At 40.0% G+C, this 19,567-nt stretch overlaps 1 protein-coding gene across 3 annotated transcripts in view; it reads right to left on the bottom strand.

Annotated features, from left to right (window-relative positions):
• Positions 1-19,567, bottom strand: part of JARID2 (jumonji and AT-rich interaction domain containing 2) — a 296,798-nt gene that overhangs the window by 100,873 nt on the left and 176,358 nt on the right. The window contains exons 1-2 of one of the 3 annotated variants that reach the window (XM_066377098.1): positions 19,328-19,403; positions 8,195-8,336 (exon numbers count right to left, since the gene is read on the bottom strand). The exons of 1 other annotated variant lie outside the window; for it this stretch is intronic. In XM_066377098.1, coding sequence (XP_066233195.1) covers positions 8,195-8,336; positions 19,328-19,394 — 209 coding nt within the window. In that variant the 5' untranslated portion in view covers positions 19,395-19,403. Of the gene's footprint in view, positions 1-8,194; positions 8,337-19,327; positions 19,404-19,567 lie in introns of those variants that run through there. One more of the 3 variants, XM_066377097.1, reaches the window with a different exon arrangement.

The following is a 19,567-nucleotide window of genomic DNA, read 5'->3' as shown; positions in this document are numbered from 1 at the left end:
AGTAACTTAATCACACCCTAGAGCAGTGATTTTCAACATGTGTGCTGCAAGAATTTTAAAAACACTTATTTAGTCAGGGACACTGACCTCTTTTCTCTTAGATTGTCAAATAAAAAATGACAACAGCTAAGACAAGAAGAGCCATCCCTTGTGAACGATCAAAATTATACCAATTCTTTTGTCAAATCAGTAAAATACTATTTTTTTGGTGTGCCAAAGAATTTTAGTAATTAGTTTATGTGTGCCATAAGATAAAAAGAGGTGAAAATCCTGCCCTAGAGCAATGCTCAAGGACAAGTAGAAAAATACACACATACACAACACCCAACCAAGAAAACTACAATGCCAAGCATCCAGTAAAATTATCAGACAAGCAAAACAGCAACAACAACAAAAGACCATGCTGAAGAGGAACATCAATCTAAACTGAGCTATAAATGACACAAATGACAGAATGGGTAGACAAACATATTAAAACTAAAACATCTATTCTAATTGTATTCTATATGTTCAAGAAAGAAGGACAAACCAAAACATACTAGGAGAGATGATGAGGATGTTACAAAAATCAAATCTAGCTTACAAGATAGAAACAATAATTTCTGACATTAAAAAGTACATTTCCTGTTGGAGAGGCTGTGGAGAAAAAGGAACCCTCATACACTGTTGGTGGGAATGTAAAGTAGTACAACCATTATGGAAGAAAGTATGGTGGTTCCTCAAAAAACTGAAAATAGAACTACCTTATGACCCAGCAATCCCTCTACTGGGTATATATCCCAAAAACTCAGAAACATTGATACGTAAAGACACATGCAGCCCCATGTTTATTGCAGCATTGTTCACAGTGGCCAGCACATGGAAACAACCAAAAATCCCATCAATAGATGACTGGATAAAGAAGATGTGGCACATATACACTATGGAATACTACTCAGCCATAAGAAATGATGACATCGGAACATTTACAGCAAAATGGTGGGATCTTGATAACATGATACGAAGCGAAATAAGTAAATCAGAAAAAACCAGGAACTGTATTATTCCATACGTAGGTGGGACATAATAGTGAAACTAAGAGACATTGATAAGAGTGTGGTGGTTACGGGGGGGAGGGGGGAATGGGAGAGGGAAAGGGGGTGGGGAGGGGCACAAAGAAAACAAGATAGAAGGTGACAGAGGACAATCTGACTTTGGGTGGTGGGTATGCAACATAATTGAACGACAAGATAACCTGGACTTGTTATCTTTGAATATATGTATCCTGATTTATTGATGTCACCCCATTAAAAAAATAAAATTATTTAAAAAAAAAAAAAAGTACATTTCCACAGATAAGGGATAGAAAGTACTTAAAATGAAACACAGGGAAAAAAGATTGAAATTAAAAGAACCATGTCAGTGAGCTGTGGGACAACTGCAGGGAGCCAAATAGACGTGCAAATGAAATCCCTAAAGAGGGAGAGAGGAACACACAAAAAATATTTGCAGAAGTATTGACTCCAAAGCTTCCAAAACTAATTAAATATAAAGAAGAAACACAATGAATTCCAAACACAAGAAACATAAAGAAAACTATACCAAGGGACACTGCATAATAAAAGAAAAACTCAAGAAATAGACTGGAGAAAAGACACATCTGGAGAGTTAAGAATGACAACTATCGCCCTGGCCAGACAGGTTAGCTGGAGCATCATCCCAAAGCACTGAGGTTGCTCGTTGGATCCCCGGTTGGGGTACATACAGGAACAGACTGATGTTTCTGTCTTTGTCTCTCTCCTTCCTCTCTAAAATCAGTAAAATTTAAAAAAGAAAAAGAAAAAATAATAAAAAAGAAAAGAATGACAACTCTCCAGTTTGAGAGACTTCCTGTCAAAAGTAACACAACCTATCTTTATACCACAGCATTCGTGTGGGGGTTGGGGTGGGGGTGGGGGCTAGCATTCTATACCCAGCAAAAGATCTTTTAAAAATGAAGATGAGCCAGACTAAGTGGTGGCTCAGTGGATAGAGCATCAACCTGAGATGCTGAGGACCCAGGTTGGAAACCCAAGGTCACTGATTTAAGTGTGGGATCATAGACATGACCCCATGGTCACTGGCTTGAGCCCAAGGTTGCTGGCAAGGGGTCATTGGCTCAGCTGGAGCCCTCCAGTCAAGGCACATAGAAAAAGCAATCAATGAACAACTAAAGTGCCACAACTACGAGTTGATGCTTCTCATCACTCTGTCCGTCTATCCCTCTAGCATAAAATAATAAAAATAAAAATGAAGGTGAATTTCACCTGACCAGGCAGTGGCGCAATGGCTAGAGCGTCAGACTGGGATGTGGAGGACCCAGGTTCGAGACCCTGAGGTCGCCAGTTTGAGCACGGGCTCATCTGGTTTGAGCAAAGCTCACCAGCTTGGACCCAAGGTCGCTGGCTTGAGCAAGGGGTTACTAAGGCTGCTGAAGCCCACGGTCAAGGGACATATGAGAAAGCAATCAATGAACTAAGGTGTTGCAACGAAAAACTGATGATTGATGCTTCTCATCTCTCTCCGTTCCTGTCTGTCCCTATCTATCCCTCTCTCTGACTCTCTGTCTCAAAAACAAAAACAAAAAAAAAAAAAAGGAAGATGAATTTCTTACAACTACATGTAATTCTACAACTCTCTTAAAATTAAAAGATTTTGTTTAAAGGAGGTTGAGAAAGATCTTTAAAGACCTCTGCCAACATACAAATTTGAAAGATTCATACAACCCCAACAGGCCTATACAGTATTAGAAATGTTAAAGTCCTTCAGGGAAAAGCAAAAGGAAAATAATCCCAGAAAGACATTTAGAACTATAAAAAGGAAAGAACAGCACCAGAAATGCAACTCTTTAGATACATTAAAAAAAGCAGGTAGGCTAGACACATCTACCTTTACTTTATATTTAACTCCAGAATTATTTTCTGTGGTTAATAAAAGTGGCACATAATATTCCATTCCTCAATTTTGCCCCTTCCCTTGTTTCTTTAAGGAAAGACTATGTTTTGGTCACGATAACTTCTAGAATTTAAAATCATAACAGCACTAAACCCTACTTGTTAAAATACTGTTCAACATTGTAACAACAAAATAATCTGCAAAAGCTTGGTAAGTGAAGGCATCAAAACCTAAATTAAAAGTTATGGGGAATATATCTAAGCTATGGGTTGCTTGTTTTGCTTTGGAATTTTGGCAGTAACAACAAGTGCATTTAACATTAAACTATACTGTACTAACAATGCATTCTGTTAAAAAAATGTAAAAATTATTTAACTGCACTAAATCATGGCATTGTCACCCTTAAAACAATTCACATTCTAAATCCAAACTACTGGTACAGGACTATCTATCTTTGAACTCAGTAATACTTATACTATCAAAGTCCTAACTAAAATACAGCAGCTCTTTGTTTAGAGGAAGAAAACCAGTTACGTCCCTGCAGAGGCACAGCCTACACATTTTGCTCTCCTGGAGTGTTGTTTTGAAACGTGTGTTGGGGATCTCAGTATTAAGTACAGGCATAGCGGGGGCTTCCCCCAAGGTGAAGCAATGACTAATCTGTGACTAGCCAAGATGGAAGCTGCTTGCCGACACCTTGTCTTTAAAAACTTCAACCTCATCTCATTTCTGCCTGCTCCATATAAGCAAGTACCTGCTCACACAATGCTTTCAAAGGGAATTCACGCAACACAACCACAAAGGTCCTTCCTGTGACTCAGTGACTTCAAGAGGGACATGCACCCACACTTTTCCATCTGCCCACAGATGGCGGAGGACAGTAGTACCACAGAAGAAAGACTGAAATCACAATATGTATAAAATCAAAATCCCTGTGACCCACGTTTGAAAAGTCTCCATTGAATGTGCCTATTCACATGTAGAATTCATGTGCCATCCTGATGATAGCTCAGAATATCTAGCACACAGCACTCACTAAACACTTGAGTGCTCTTATGAATTAACTTGCTCAGCACACAAAATCACCAGAAGGTGGTTACTTTGTCACAGACATTGTACAGGTGAGAAAACTAAGGCCCAGTGATGTTTCAGAACCTTCCCAAGAACACACAACAAGCAGATGGTTGAGTCACATATCTAGCTGCAGCCCATACTCTTAACAACTGTATCACATACCAGGTCCCCATAACGTGTCCCTAAGAACCACCACTGTCTTTACACTTTTCCTATCTATTTCCTCCACCTACCCAAAAATAAAATAAAATACACAGTTAATTTTGCTATGAGTAGACAATTCAAGCGACCCCTTTGTGGATGATGTATTCTGAATCTTCCATTAACTTACATGTGAAAATACATTTACTATCACCAACTTCTTTATACAACACCTACCTTTGCATCAGCAAACAGATAACCTCTACGCCCATAACAAGCATTCCATTCCAGGTTTCTCAGCCAGTCCACATCTGATACACAAGTATCTGTCCACTCTGATTTCTGAAAATACTCAAGATACTTCTTGCAAGAATTATAAATTTTACAACAATTAAGTGTAATTGGATGGGCAATATTAAGGTGGAGAAGAAGGTAGGAGCTAGGAAGGGCCACCATCAAATTCAGAAGAGGTCTATTAAAGGCTAAAGTCTTTAGTTTCCATTCTAAACAGTAAAAACTACACATTAATGTGTCCTGGCCAGGTAGCTCAGTTGGTCAGAGCATCATCCCAATACACCAAGATTTAGGGTTCAATTCCCAATTAGGATACATGTAGGAATCAACAACTGAATGCATAAATAAGTGAAACAGCAAATTGATGTTTCTCTAAGATCAATAAATAACTTTTTTTAATTAAAACTATATTAATTTATAATTTAAAAAATTATTTTAAGCACCTACCACAATGACCAAAAGAAAAGGAAAACCAACACCTAGGAACTCTTACCACACCAACTCCTTCAACTCTTGAACGGCTGGCAGCCCTGTCCATCAAAAGAGTAAAGAGTGTCGTCTAAAGAGAGGACAGCTTTTCCTTTTACGAAGAGTGATTTTAGATTATGACCTTTCATGGCTAAGTAAAATGATACCTTTTATTTTTGCCTCAGTAAAGAAAAATAAATCCTGTAAACTGTGGATTCTACTGCATTCTGTGTGCCAAAAAGCTCACCAAGTTCGCTTAAAGCCAATGGCATCAAATACTTAAGGTAAAACATAGCTTAGGGGTTTCCTATTGAAAAATAACACTTCATAAACACATGGGATGTTCTAACTGAAACCTTGAAAAAACATTTTACAAGCATCATCAGAATCTGGAATAATGCCTGATCTGTGGTGGTGCAGTGGATAAAGTGTTGACCGGGAATGCTGAGATCGCCAGTTCGAAACCCAGGCTTGCCTGGTCAAGGCACATATGGGAGTTGATGCTTCCTGCTCCTCTGCCCCTTCTTTTTCTCCCCCTTTTTCTCTCCCCTCTCTAAAATGAATAAACAAAGTCTTTTAAAAATCCTTATAAAATAAAGAAAAGAAACTGGAATTACTTCAATTTTTAGGTTGGGAACTCAGGGCAAGGTTGAACTAATAAGACTGGCACAATCTACACCTTAGACTTCCATTTTTCTTAGGAAAGTCAAACACATAAATTCCTTTCCTTCCTCCTCCCCATCAAGACAAAAGGCATATTAACTGATGGTCCTAAAAACACATACCTAGAAATAATAATTAACTGTACAAGAAGAGTTAGCAGTTCATATCATTTCAAAAATGGAAAGACTGCTTTTTTCCAAAGCAAATGTATAAATTAGGACCCTGGGTTTTTGCAATTGCATGTATAATTATCAAATGACAACAGAGAATGCAAATGTTCAATCATAAAACATGTTCTTCCTATGTATATGAGACTTAGGGAATTTTAGACACAAAGTTAAAAGTAGCATCCTGTCAACAATCCACCCAACACTTGAAGTAACATTTTGAAACAACCACTTTAAATAGTTACTCTAGATTTGATTTGTCACCAGCAGAGATAGTACACTCAGTCAACTTACTAGAAAAGATACAATGTACATAAGATGAAAGAAAGTAGAGCACTCCAGACTGAACAGTACACTAACAAAGCCCCAATCACTCCTGTTCCAATTCACACATTTTGCCTTAGAACACAGGGTCCATACCAAATTATTTATACTAAATATTCATATTAACTACCAATGAGGGATGAAACAAATGACCACCAGAATATTAAATTACTATTACTCTATACTTATTAGGTACCCTGCAACACTGTGAAATGCATGCCCTAACTATACTACCTGTTTGTAAATTATACAGCCTTCTGCCTGGAGCACAGGCTACCACAGACTAGCCCTAAATCTAGCCTGACCAGTCAACCCTTAATTTACAGTATGTCCCTGATGGATTTCACTAGTAGACTGTGATCACAACCAAATAAAAGGCTACTGAATCTTTAGGTAAGGAAATCAAGAAGTTTAGCAGATTAGCAATGATGAAAAAAGCCTTAAATTCACCCTGAACAAAGTTTCTCTTTTTCCACTAGCCTGGAGACCTAAAAGCTAAATGCTTTGCACACAGCTAGTTGCCACACAACACAGGTAAAACCATGGAAAGAGGAAGCCAGCAGCAGCACTGTCAGTTGAGAAAGGCTCTAGGAGCCAGGACAAAGGACACCTCCAACAGAATGATGCCTACTGATCTTCATCATCACACTCCCATGCTGCCTGGATCTTATCAGAGCAGAGGGTGACGGAACGCTGCATAGCACAGCTAAACCAGGTGTTGTCACTGCCAACATATTTATAAAATTTTACTCCCCAAACAGAGATGAAAGATGGATGACCATGTTTGGAAGCATGGGTAGTTTTACACATTCCAACATATTCACTGATGTGGTTAACACATTCTGAGCTTGCTCTCTTGTAGTGATGCAGTTCTCAAATTGAGGCAGAGATCTGAAACATAATAGACTTGTGACAAAGACACTCGCCTATGTGTCCTTAAAAAGAATAGCATACGAAGCCCAGTACACTGGTAGAGATATTTCTTACATTTGCTTGCTAATATGCTAACAACAAATCTAATGTTATCCAAGATACCATGCTGATGATTAAGAGAAAATGAGGATGGAAGTTCATACAAACTATGTATCATGGGGCTTTTTAAATAAAGACACTGAATGATGGAGAAACAGAAACTAAGACTTAGAGTGATGCACCTCAATTTTCAGATCCAAAGTACAGTTCTGTTAAGGATTTCAAATATCTACACATGGTTAATCTTGTCTTTTCCTCTTAATTTTCCACCACACTCAGTTCTCCATTAGATATAAACATCTATATAGTTTCCAAAATAACTATAATTCTGTAGAAAGAGTAAACAAAGAAGACCGGACCAGGGGATTTCTTTTTCCTTTCCCCAACCTTTTAAACTAACAGATTCTAAGAAAACGTCATTAATATAATCATCCAGGAAAACATCAAGAATGAGAACGGAAAAGGAATGAAACAAAATATAAGTTCGAGGGAAACAACACATGAGATATGAAATAAAGCAGATAACTAACAATGAGTTCTTAAAACATCCAATTAAAAGCATTATTATATAACGTCACTGCCACTGCCTGACCATGAAAGCTCAAACTCTTAACTACCACATCAAACTTCCTTATCAGACTATTTAAAGTTTATTTAAGAAGGTCACTTTAAAAAAAAAAAGGAACTGCTGATAAATTTTTAAGAACTGATTCCAAAACTACTAACCTGGTTAAACACCAAGTGGGTTTTGCTTTCCTAGTGAGGGGGGAAGTTTTGTTTTTTCGGGTTTTTTTGTTGTTTTGTTTTGTTTTCAGAAACACCACATTTAATTCTTTAAATTCTTAGAAACAATTCTCTTCAGGAATAACAAACACTACTGATAAAAGTCAATTAAAATGAACAGTTAAGACAAGAATTACAAGTTAGTGACTCTTTGGACAATTTTTATGGCAGCAGAATAAAACATACCATTTTGGGGTGTTTATATTTAATGATAAGTAATTGGACAATATTTAGAAATCAGGACATTTGATATAAAACTTCAGAACTCTGACTCCTCTATGAAAAATCAGGAGACTGGGTGAATGGGCCCAAATTTGTTCCCATAGGGTAAAAACTGGCACCTAGTTTGCAGTCCCTGTTTTAAGGCACCATTACTTTCAGCCTTGGGTACTAACCTTTTCCTCGTCGGCCCTTCTTCAAAATCTGAAGAACTAACATCGTTGCTAGTAGAGGACACTTGGGATGCATCATCCTTCTCATTCTCTGACTGTTCTGATGCTGGTCCTAATCCCTTAGACTGGCCATTACCAAGGAGCCCTACAGGTGAGAAAAGGGGACAAACACTTAAATACATGACATCAGGAAGCAGCACTTTACCATAGTTAACCCTACACATAGGCTGGCTAATGATTTAAAGGCACATATCCCCTTTAAATGGGGGAAAAGATCACACCTCACCTACTTTAAACCTTTTACAGGAGTGATTGCCTAACAAAGAAACCATTTCAATGGTAAGAAATTCAAGTACAAAATTTTAATCATGATAATATACTGTAGGGTTCTTTTTTAAAGTACATAAACATCTTTTAATGCTGGGGGTAGAAAGGAAGAAAGGCATCTCAAGTATTACCAATTCAAACTAATTATCCTTCAAGAACTAAATATTTACTCTAGAAATAATAAAGTCCTTTTTGGAATTGCCTTCATGAACCAGTACCTGCCACACAAGGAAAAGCATCATTACTTTATAGCCATATCTTATATGTTAACTAGAAGTTGTACTACCCAACTTTCTCTCAATAGCAATCATTTATACTAGACATTCACCATGTTTGCCTTAGATTGTCTCAAAGGAAAAAGACTGTCTGTGACTGCATATATGGCACCATGCTGCAAAGGAAATCTTGGAGGCCCAGGACATGTAACCACATTAGAAAAGGGCCCAAGGGAAGGGTTATGCCATGTGATATAGAAGTATTTTAACAAGCAGTATGGTCACACTATGGGTGACAGATGAATAAAAACCTAGTAAGTCTTCAAAGCACTCATGTCCTTTTATCTAGGGTTCTGGACGCAGCTTAGTCCTAAGCTTTTCCAATGGGAAAGCTTGTACCAACACAGGTGTCCACACCAACTGACTCCAGATTTCCCTGCCTAGCCAATCAGCTTCAGGGCGATCAGCAGGAATGCTAGCACAATGCCTGTATTTTTCACAGCCATGATATTTAGCTTTTAAACTAAGCCAAATGTGCAGGGGTAACCCCTTGATTTTAGTTCTTCCAACCCTTCCACCAAATTTATAAGCACTTAATTCCCTACATTAAATCCCTTATTGGTTGAAAGAGTGGTTCTTATTAGTTAACTGAACACTGTAGACTACAGTGTCCTATACAATTGGTAAAATTTTCTGAAAGGACAGAGTACATTGCAACAAAACCCTGGGACTTGACCTGTTTATGCATGCATTTCCTGTTATCTATTTTTACATCATTTCAGAGTATTTGTAATAACATTAGGTTGGAAATCTAATACAGCACAGTAAATAGAATCCTATGGTTGTCACTGAGACATGTGGTTTTGGGAGTCATGACTACAATATGGAAATTAAAATATATACAACTTTACAAAGAAAAAGAAAGTGTAGGGAGTTTGCACTGTCAAGCAAAATGGAGACATAATTATATGGAAATCTATAGGTCTAAGACTAGAACTGAGGCCGAGATCCCAAAGTTTTGGCCTGTGCTAACTATTACAGTGGCCACTATTGAGCATTTGCAACGTGGCTAGTGTGGATAAGAAAATAATTTTTTATTTTCATTTAATTTTAATTAACTTAAAACAATGTAACTAACATTTCATTAATAAATTTATATTAGTTCTTGAAATATTTTGGATATACTAAGTCAAATATATTAAAATTAATTTCCTTTTTATAGATTTTTTTAAAGAAAGATTGCATTAAAGGAGCCACCCCCCCCCCTTTTTAATTTTATATTTGTTTGAGAGAGAGCAAGAGAAAGTGAGAGGCAGTAGGCCGGGGGGAGGGGGAGGGGGGTATCAACTCATAGTTGCTTCTCTTCTGTGCCTTAATCAGGCAAGCCTGGGGTTTCAAACCAGCGACCTCAGCATTTCAAGCTGATGCTTTATCCACTGCACCACCACACGTCAGGCATTTTTAGATTTTTAATGCAGCTCTAGAAGAATAAAACTACATATGTGGGTTGAAATTCTCTATCAACACTAAATTAGAGCACTTCAAGAATGTCACATTGGTGGTGGTGGTGGTGGTGGTTGTGGTGATGGTGGTGGGGTGGGGGTATGCCAGCCCATCCAAACAGCCCACCAAACAGTAGGAAGATATCACAGATAATACTGAATTGCGTTAGGAAACTGGCACAGGGACATACTGTAAGCCATATTTATAAAAAGAGGTAAAGATGGATGGATTATCACATTTGAAAAAGTGAAAAATTGTGGTTATGGAACAATAGGTAAAATTACTAAGGAAAAAAGCAGATATGCATCGCATCTTAAATACATGTACTCTTGGTTGAACTCCAATTTTTCAACAGCACATAATTACATAAAGGAGAATAAAGCAAGAAAGATGGGAGAAAATATAAATTCATTTACTCATTTTCTTAACACCTCCCATATGCCAGGGACACAGGCATATCAAACAAAATCTAAGTTCCAGTGTGAGGCTATATAGATCAACAAGCACACATGGATGGACCAGTTAGAAGTATGTGCAAAGAAAAAACTATGCACTTTTATAGGGCAAGGAAAAGTGATAGGGAGGTTCGTATGAATCAATGGAGCCAACAAGCTTGGAATACCAGCAAAAGAAGAGCAAAGTTGGAATTTGCAATATGCCTAAAAACAAAATACAAAAACCAGTGAGGTGATGAAGGAGAAGTAAGTATATTTGTTTTGAAAGTATATTTGGATCAAGAAGGAAATAAGAAAGGACCAGACATTGCTACATGAAGGCGGGAAAGAATGCTGCTATATCCTTCAGTATATAACAAGATCTTTTTTTTTTTTTTTTTACAGTGACAGAGAGAGGAATAGATAGGGACAGACAGACAGGAACGGAAAGAGATGAGAAGCATCAATCATCAGTTTTTCATTGCGACACCTTAGTTTTTCATTGATTGCTTTCTCATATGTGCCTTGATCGTGGGGCTACAGCAGACCACGTAACCCAGGGGTCTCAAACTCGCAGCATGCGGCCCGCCGAACAATTTTGTGCGGCCCGCAGACTAATCCACGAAGTTCAAAATATTTTGGATAAAATTAAGTAAGCCTAGGGGCCTACTTGTATTTTTCATTTCTCTAGCATCCTAGCTAGATATTAGCTTAGTTAACAGCAGTTGTGATGCGAACTACAGTTTCTGGTCGTTTTGTGACACTGAGTAAACTGCATGTACGATTGTGCTTGTTGTACTGATTTTTTTTTGTTTTCAACTGCAGTGAGAAAAGTGTTGCATAACAGTTGCCTTTTGTAGACCTAGTGCGGCCCGCCGAACGGCTGTGATCTTGCTCTGCGGCCCACATGCTGAGTTGAGTTTGAGACCCCTGACGTAACCCCTTGCTCAAGCTAGCGACCTTGGGTCCAGGCTGGTGAGCTCTGCTCAAACCAGATGAGCCCGCGCTCAAGCTGGCGGCCTCAGGGTCTCGAACCTGGGTCTTCCACATCCCAGTTCGACGCTCTATCTACTGCCCCACCACCCAGTCGGGCCATAACAAGATCTTAAATACAATATTTGCTGAGTAAGCAGCGAGTGAGTCGGTGGGTGGGTGAGTGATTTAGCAAAGAAAAGTTAAGCTATTCAATGACAGCTATACACTTGTCCTTCTAACAAGAGTGTCTCAGTACACTGTAAAAGCAGTAGTGATTCTCACATTTGAGCATGAATCAGAATTACCTGGAGGGCTTGTTCAAACACAGTCCTCCCCTTGGCCTCAACCTCAGTCTATCCCGTTCTAACAAATTCCCACATGGTGTTGACGCTACTTTGGTCTGGGAATCACCTTCTAAGAACCAATATTGTAGGAAAAACAAGGTTCAAACCAGTTAGAGATCTAGCTGCCCTAAAAACACTATAAAGCTCTAGGCAACTATGCCTGACCTATGGCGGCACAGTGGAAAAAGCGTCGACCTGGAAGGCTGAGGTCACTGGTTCAAAACCCTGAGCTTGCCTGGCCAAGGCGCATATGGGAGTTGATGCTTCCTGCTCCCCCACCCACCCCCCCACACACACCCTCTCTTTATCTTTCTCTCTCTCTCCTTTCTCTAAAATAAAAAATAACAAATAACAAATAACAAAATAAAAATTTTTTTTTAAAAAAAGCTCTAGGCAACTGTGACTGAAATATCAGGAAACCAATTATGAATGCACAAACTATCATCATGCAACTCACACCTGTCCCAAAGTTCTGGGTGGGCATTCTTCTACCCTTTGTCACTAATTTGTGAAGTGAGAGAAGGCTGCTTACAAAACTTATCACAGAGTTGTAATAAGAGTTAGCTAATGACAAATACAGACTTTTAAAAAGTAACATGCTAGGTGAGGAGCCACTGAGCCACTTCACCCGCAGGTGTTGTAAAGTACCAAAAGCTACAGAATTAATATTAATATTTTGGGAGGCTTGAGAAACATTTTGTTGATTTGGGTTAAGATGTGCAGAGAAATTGAGAGAATAGTCTCTGTACTGTGTGTCAGGATGGCCCTTGGCATTGTGTTGCAAATGCAGAGGGGAGGAAAACATGGATCCCCAGATATTCCACCATGCCTGTGGGGAAAAGGGTGAATGGCTAGCCAGGTACAGGGAGAGAAAAGCCAAAATAAACCTTTTCTCATAGCAATGAGCCATTTGCGGGAATTTGTCCCCACCGAAACTACCTCTCCTATGTAAATGCATGTGGTTAACACGTGTGACTCTGGACAGAGAGATAGCAGGTGAACACTAGATAATATAGGAATGCCTTTTAATATGTAAAGAGACATCTTTCTACCATTGTGTTGGCTTGTAAACTTTGTTTTCCCCAAAAGGATGTATGGCTTGCAAATTGAACGTGGTCCTATCATGTTAAAGGACATATGACTATAACCAATAGTGGTAAGGGGCTCCTAATTGCAATTTTTGCTTCTGTACTTCCCACTTACAAAACTATAAAAACTAAGTAGAACAAAGGGTCGGCGCGCGCTTTCCTTCAGAATTCTGTCGGAGTAGCCTCCGCTTGGCCAAACTAGACAATAAAGCTTTGATGTATAATCGACGGACCTTGTTCCTGTCTTCAATGTTATGGGTCCCTCCGAATTAGGCTTAACACTAGGGAAAAGTGTTCATATATAAGAGGCATGAATGTTAAAAAGGCACATAACATCTCATCCTTCCAAAAAATCAATTGTCCAAGCACAAATGCAAGAAAGATGGATGAGGAAAATTTAGATGAAAAATAGGGAATTTTAATGCTCTGTATATGAGCTCAGTGTGAGGCAAATGGAAGAGGCTACTAAGAAATACAAAGGCAAGACTGAGCTACATTCAAAGAAATAGACGCAGTGGGTCCACTGTCCAGACTTCAGAGTTCCAAAATTCCCCCATTCCAAGGATTAACAATAACTGATTGTCTCACCTAGAAGAGACATGGCCTGCTGACTGACTTCCAGATTAGGAAAATGGAGTCCATGCATAGGAAATTGACTGCCTGTTATGCAAATGAAGGACATCAGCTTCCCTCCCCCCCTCTCCCATAGGGGCTAGACCAACTTGTTCTGCATATGGTCAACTTTTCCAATTTCAGGACTCACATCCTGTGCATGTCAGCACAAAAAAAATTTACATTTATTTTTAGTTAGTCTACATGGATGGCATGGTTGGGTAAATCTGAGTTTTTCTTTACAACCCACACCAACACTCCCTTTTCACATTTCCAGTATACTAGCTACCCCCTTTCATTTTGAACATTTTCATCCAAATTGCACTGCCTGGCCCTGGCCGGTTGGCTCAGCGGTAGAGAGTCCGCCTGGTGTGCGGGGGACCCGGGTTCAATTCCCAGCCAGGGCACATAGGAGAGGCGCCCATTTGCTTCTCCACCCCCACCCCCTCCTTCCTCTCTGTCTCTCTCTTCCCCTCCCGCAGCCAAGGCTCCATTGGAGCAAGGATGGCCCGGGTGCTGGGGATGGCTCCTTGGCCTCTGCCCCAGGCACTGGAGTGGCTCTGGTCGCAGCAGAGCGAAGCCCCGGAGGGGCAGAGCATCGCCCCCTGGTGGGCAGAGCGTTGCCCCTGGTGGGCATGCTGGCTGGATCCCAGTTGGGCACATGTGGGAGTCTGTCTGACTGTCTCTCCCCGTTTCCAGCTTCAGAAAATTACAAAAAAAACAAAAAAACAAATTGCACTGCCTGCCCAACCCAGAAGAGCCAGGTCAGCAAGATGGACTATGATGCCACAGGGCAGACAACTATTATTATAACATTATGTGAGCTAATGGGTGCTGCCTTTTCTTTCCCTAACAAAGCCTAACCAACAGTTTTTAAAATTATTATTGTTAGTCCATGAGAAATGATGAAAAGACGTCCTCTCCTTCAGATACAACTGATTTTATTTTTCGAAACCCCTCCCCCAACCTACACAAACCATTGTTGGTGAGAGGAGGTTAAACAGAGAAAATTCAATGGCCCAAAGGGTCAGTCTCCCACATTAGCATTTGTGTTCCTCTATTAATATTCAGTAGGCTGAACTTAAATTAAACCATGTCTATTGTCTTCCACAAAAGCAATAAATATGAGCTGAAAATTCCAAATCACTGTAGTGAAGGCAGCCTGGGGACTGCCTGCAGCCTCAGCCCGCTGTCACCATCGGCTGACAGGAGGAGCCCCTCACAAGCCCGAACCCACTCATCCGCCACAGCTGCGGTGCCCACTCTCACAAGCGGAGGACCCCAAAGAAATCAGGTACAACACAACCCTGTCACCAAATTCGGGAGCTTTCCACCCTATCTCCCAAATTAGCCCCAAATGAGAAGGTTTAAGGTCATACACAAAAATCAGCTTCTTCCTAAGCCTGGACCACCAGCAGCAAAGATGAATAAGAAACCCTGCTCTTGGAGGCTGGATGTGCAGGGTCCCCCCCATCTTGCCTTAATGGGAAAGGGGCTGGGAAAGTTGAAATATAAATAAGGCCAACGATTCCTCTAGCTGAAGGAATGTCGGTTCAGCAACCACTGAGAGCTACAGATTTCAGAAGACAAACGCAAACAGAGAAGGTAATTCTTTATTAATATCCGAAAAAAGGACTGGAATGTATGTACAGCCCTTATAATTCTATTGATGTTTCATACACAAAGAAGTTTCACTAGTCCTCTCATTAGCTATACATACATGACAATACAAGACTGAAGGAAAGTCTAATGCCTCAATTTCACAATGGCAGTGCTTAAAGTAGGGTTAAAGGGAAAAGAGAAACAAGGAGACTTGGAAGCTGTTCCGGAGCTTCCATATCATCTGTAGCATACCAGACTTATTACCATATTAGGGCGAGGCGACATATTTGGCTTTGTTGTAGAAGGGATGCACAAAAGGTAATTCTGTACTACAGAGCCAATGCCCGTCTGTCACCCTGCCACTGTGAGACAGGTATCACATTACATATTAAACAGTCAAGCACCCAAAGACAGCTTTCATTTTCAACAGCTGTGTGTGTGTGTGTGTGTGTGTGTGTGTGTGTGTGTGTGTGTGTGTGTGTGTGTGTGTGTTGCGGATGGGGGTGGCTATAGCACTGAGTTGAGAGAAAAATTACAAAAGCAGCCCCTTGGTTGAGGTAGAACCCTCTCTGACGTATTAGAATGCATAGCTTGCTGCCATAACTAGTGAAAGAGAAAGGCTATCAAATTTTGAGAGAAAAATTGGATTGATTTTTACATTTGGATGCCAGGGAAAACCTATCTCAGTCCAGCTTTGCAGGTTGAACAGAAATACGGAGTTTAAACTCAACTGCATACATTTCAGTCAGCAGCTAAGCTTCTCAATCTATCCTAGAGTTGCAGGGAAGGGGGTGGGCAGCACACAGATGTCAGCAAAGCCAAGCCCAGACTGGCCTACTGACATCCTCTCCATAGCAAAACAGTGAGAAAGGTAGAGAACAAATGACAATCGTGACGCATGATGTCAATGCCACACTCATGGTCAGCGAAGCACAAATGAAAGAGGTTTAATACCTCAGCTTATGGAAAATAATTATCCCTTTCCCTCAGGGGAATGGCCCCTGAGCAGACCAGGGCTCCCCTTTGTCTACTCTCAAATCAGCTATAGAGATTTCTCATTCTAGCCAAGAAAACACAGTCCAAAAATGTCAAGGATCAAAGAGTCCCAACATACAGGGGCAACATGAGTTTTTGTTAGTTTAACACCCAAAAGTAAGGTAGGTAGGTAGGTAGGTAGGTAGGTCGGTGGAAAGGTAGGTAGATGATAGATAGATAGATAGATAGATAGATAGATAGATAGATAGATAGATAGACAGATAGACAGACAGACTGATGGATGGAATCAATCCCATTGGAGCCCTTCACGGTCACCAGACTTTCATTTCTGACAAAACCTTCTTGGGGACTCTAAACCTCCTTCACATGCTCAATTTTTTGAAGAAAGAAAAGTATTATATGAAAACCTGACACAGAGATAACAACATGGAAAAGTTGGGCCACTGGGTAAGCAAGAAAAGCATCTGATCCTTCCCCCTTTTTTCCTATTTCAGAATCAAGCAAATGGCTCAGCTTGAGAGAGCCAAGCAGGTAATGAGACAGACAGAGCCCTTGAGCCCACAGGCATCTATATCCTCACCTTTGGGCACAAAGGAACAAGCCCAACATACATGTGACATTTACACACAGGAAGGGTGATCAGATCACTGCTATTAGGAAAACTGCCCTAAACTAGCTGTCTAAATCTCAAATGAATGAACATCAGAAGACAAAAAAAGAACTATCCTTTAGCAAGTCCTTACCAGAAGTAACAAGAGGAGAGAAAACACTCATCATGGAGACAACCAAAAAGCCACTACAGAACTTGATTCTATACAAAAAGCACTCAGTGGAAAGGATCTATGATCTCTAGAAAAGATTTCAGGGCAGACCAGAAACTCCTGAGACTCTGATGATCAAATCAGTGAGCAAAATATAGCATGAATTTGGGCACAGCTCCCTTACTTCTTTGCGGGAAGGGCTCTTCTGTCCTCTACTCTCTCTCTTTCTCCCTTTTCACTCATTCCTCAGCTTTAAAATTATTTTTTATAATAATCAAGAGAGGTATAAAATCTTGAATGGTAATTATTAAAATATAAACATCCATATATGCTCTACAATGAGAGGTACTTTTGCATTCAATCATCCTCTATCCCAGGCCAGAACTCCTCTAGACCCACACCCATTCCAATACCTTATTAATTTTACACTCGCAAACCAGTCAAATGCAGGAATCCTTGTGAGTCCTCTAGAACATACAACTCAAGCTTCCATCAGTAAGTAAAAGGGTTCCACTGTGCAGATGGTCCAGTATTGAATACTCCAGAGGTCAAAGACTGCCTTGAACATTCAAAAGAAAAGTGACTGAAGACAATGTTGGGCTAGTGGCAAATCAGCTACAGAACAATGGCATCACTGCAGAGTATGGTAGAGGAAAAGGTAGAGGGCCTGTTCCAAGAAATTCTTTTAGATAAATAATGAGACCGGTATGTTCAAAGTTTTATGTTCAGATAAATTGCATGCCAAAATCTGATTTTACAAATCATGGAACTAGTACTTTCCAAAAGAAGAGATTTCCATATACAAAGCATGCTCTCAGATCGCTAGTGATGTTATCAGAGAGCTAGTGCTAGTCTACCTTTAAGTAATTACAGTGTGTGTGTGTGTGTGTGTGTGTGTGTGTGTGTGTGTGTGTGTGTGTAATCTTTAAAGCATCACATCATCCTTACCTTTACCCACACAAATGTAAGTTACTCAAGAAAACAGGCTCTCCAATATTATTAGCAAGTCTCTACAAAGTTAAGCAAAGCAAGGTTTAACACAAACCAACAAATCCCATCAGGTCACTACTTTGTATACTCGTCTGTGATGATAAACGGGCACAACTCAAAATACCTTGCATCCAGACTGACATAATAATTCATGGATAAGTAAATAGCCACACCCTTCCCCCAAGACTTCTCTCACAGCCTTTATTCCCTAAGACAATAACAACAGACCTGCATAAAAGTTCTAAATTGTTTGGTCTATAGCATGACTGACTGGGAAGAGCAGATGTTTCCATGTACCTTCATTATCTTACATACAGACCAATCACATGCACAGCTACTTTTCAGAGGAATATAAGAAATGATTAAGTGGGCTATTCAAAGTGTAAAAAAATAAAATAAATAAAATAAAATGCTGACAAACAAGTTCCCTTGTTTCCCAGAGCAAACAAGTTCAGAGAGGCCTCCTGCCTCCCAGAGCGCCATTCTTTCCCATTCTGAAATCAAGTGGAAGCAGAGCAGCAAGCACAGCTCCAAACATGCAGCCACAAAATCTGCAAAGATTAGAGGCAGCTAAAATTAACGGCTCCTAAAATTCATTTGTGGTTTTGTCTAGTACTACAAACATGGATTAATGCACAAAATATGGGAGAAGACTAAAGAGAATTGGAAGTTCAAGGCTTTAAGGTCTAACCTAGAATCACTTGTTATCTATCTACTTGCCTCAGTTTCCTCCATCTTTCAAGAAAAGACAGGAGGTAGAGAAAGAAAGTCTGAGGGGAAATATAAGCATCATGCTGTTTAGAAAGGAAACCAAAGCTATGGTGAGGATGAACTAATTAACTTAAGCAAACATCTATTTCTAAATGCTGGGAAATGAGCACACAAATTGGCAATAAAATAAAGAAACAGCCATAGCTGGATGGCATTCAGACCTCAAAAGAAATGTCTAAATTCATACAAGCCTGGCTAAAACTGCAGAAGTGGCCAAAATGGTCAACAGAGCTGAATGCTTTAAGATCGACATTAATTCTCTCTTGTAAATTTCCACAGAGCCTTTGCAGAAGCCACCATTGCCCCTAGGGAGGATATCAAAGCTAAGAGAATATTAGTATTAAGCAAATCACAACACTTTTTACATACTCATATACATAGCACCTTGCCATCCATAATGGATTTAATCAGGACCCCAGCAGGGAAACCCACAAAAGGCCTATTTCTCCAACAAAAGCCATACCAGCCTGAAACAAATCTAGAGCTATTTGGTTTTTATTTTATTTATAGGAACAGACCTTCTATCCCAGGTTCCTCAAGATAAGCCACCAAAAACTGCACCTGACAGACCCGTGGAGCAGCCATCCTCAGAGCTGGATCACTGCAGAGAGAGAGAGGAAGGAGGACAGAGGGAGGGAGGGAGGGAGGGAGGGAGGAGGCAGAGCACAGAGAGGCAGGCTCCAGAGCGCTTGTCAACAATCCTCTCCGTACGGAATGAGCAGGCGGCAGTGCAGATTCCAGCAGTGCAGATTCCGCGC

Source organism: Saccopteryx leptura, chromosome 3 (assembly GCF_036850995.1).
Source record: "Saccopteryx leptura isolate mSacLep1 chromosome 3, mSacLep1_pri_phased_curated, whole genome shotgun sequence".
NCBI classification, from domain to species: Eukaryota; Metazoa; Chordata; class Mammalia; order Chiroptera; family Emballonuridae; genus Saccopteryx; species Saccopteryx leptura.
The sequence above is the reverse complement of the archived record's forward strand: the minus strand, read 5'-3'. Positions and strand labels throughout refer to the sequence as shown.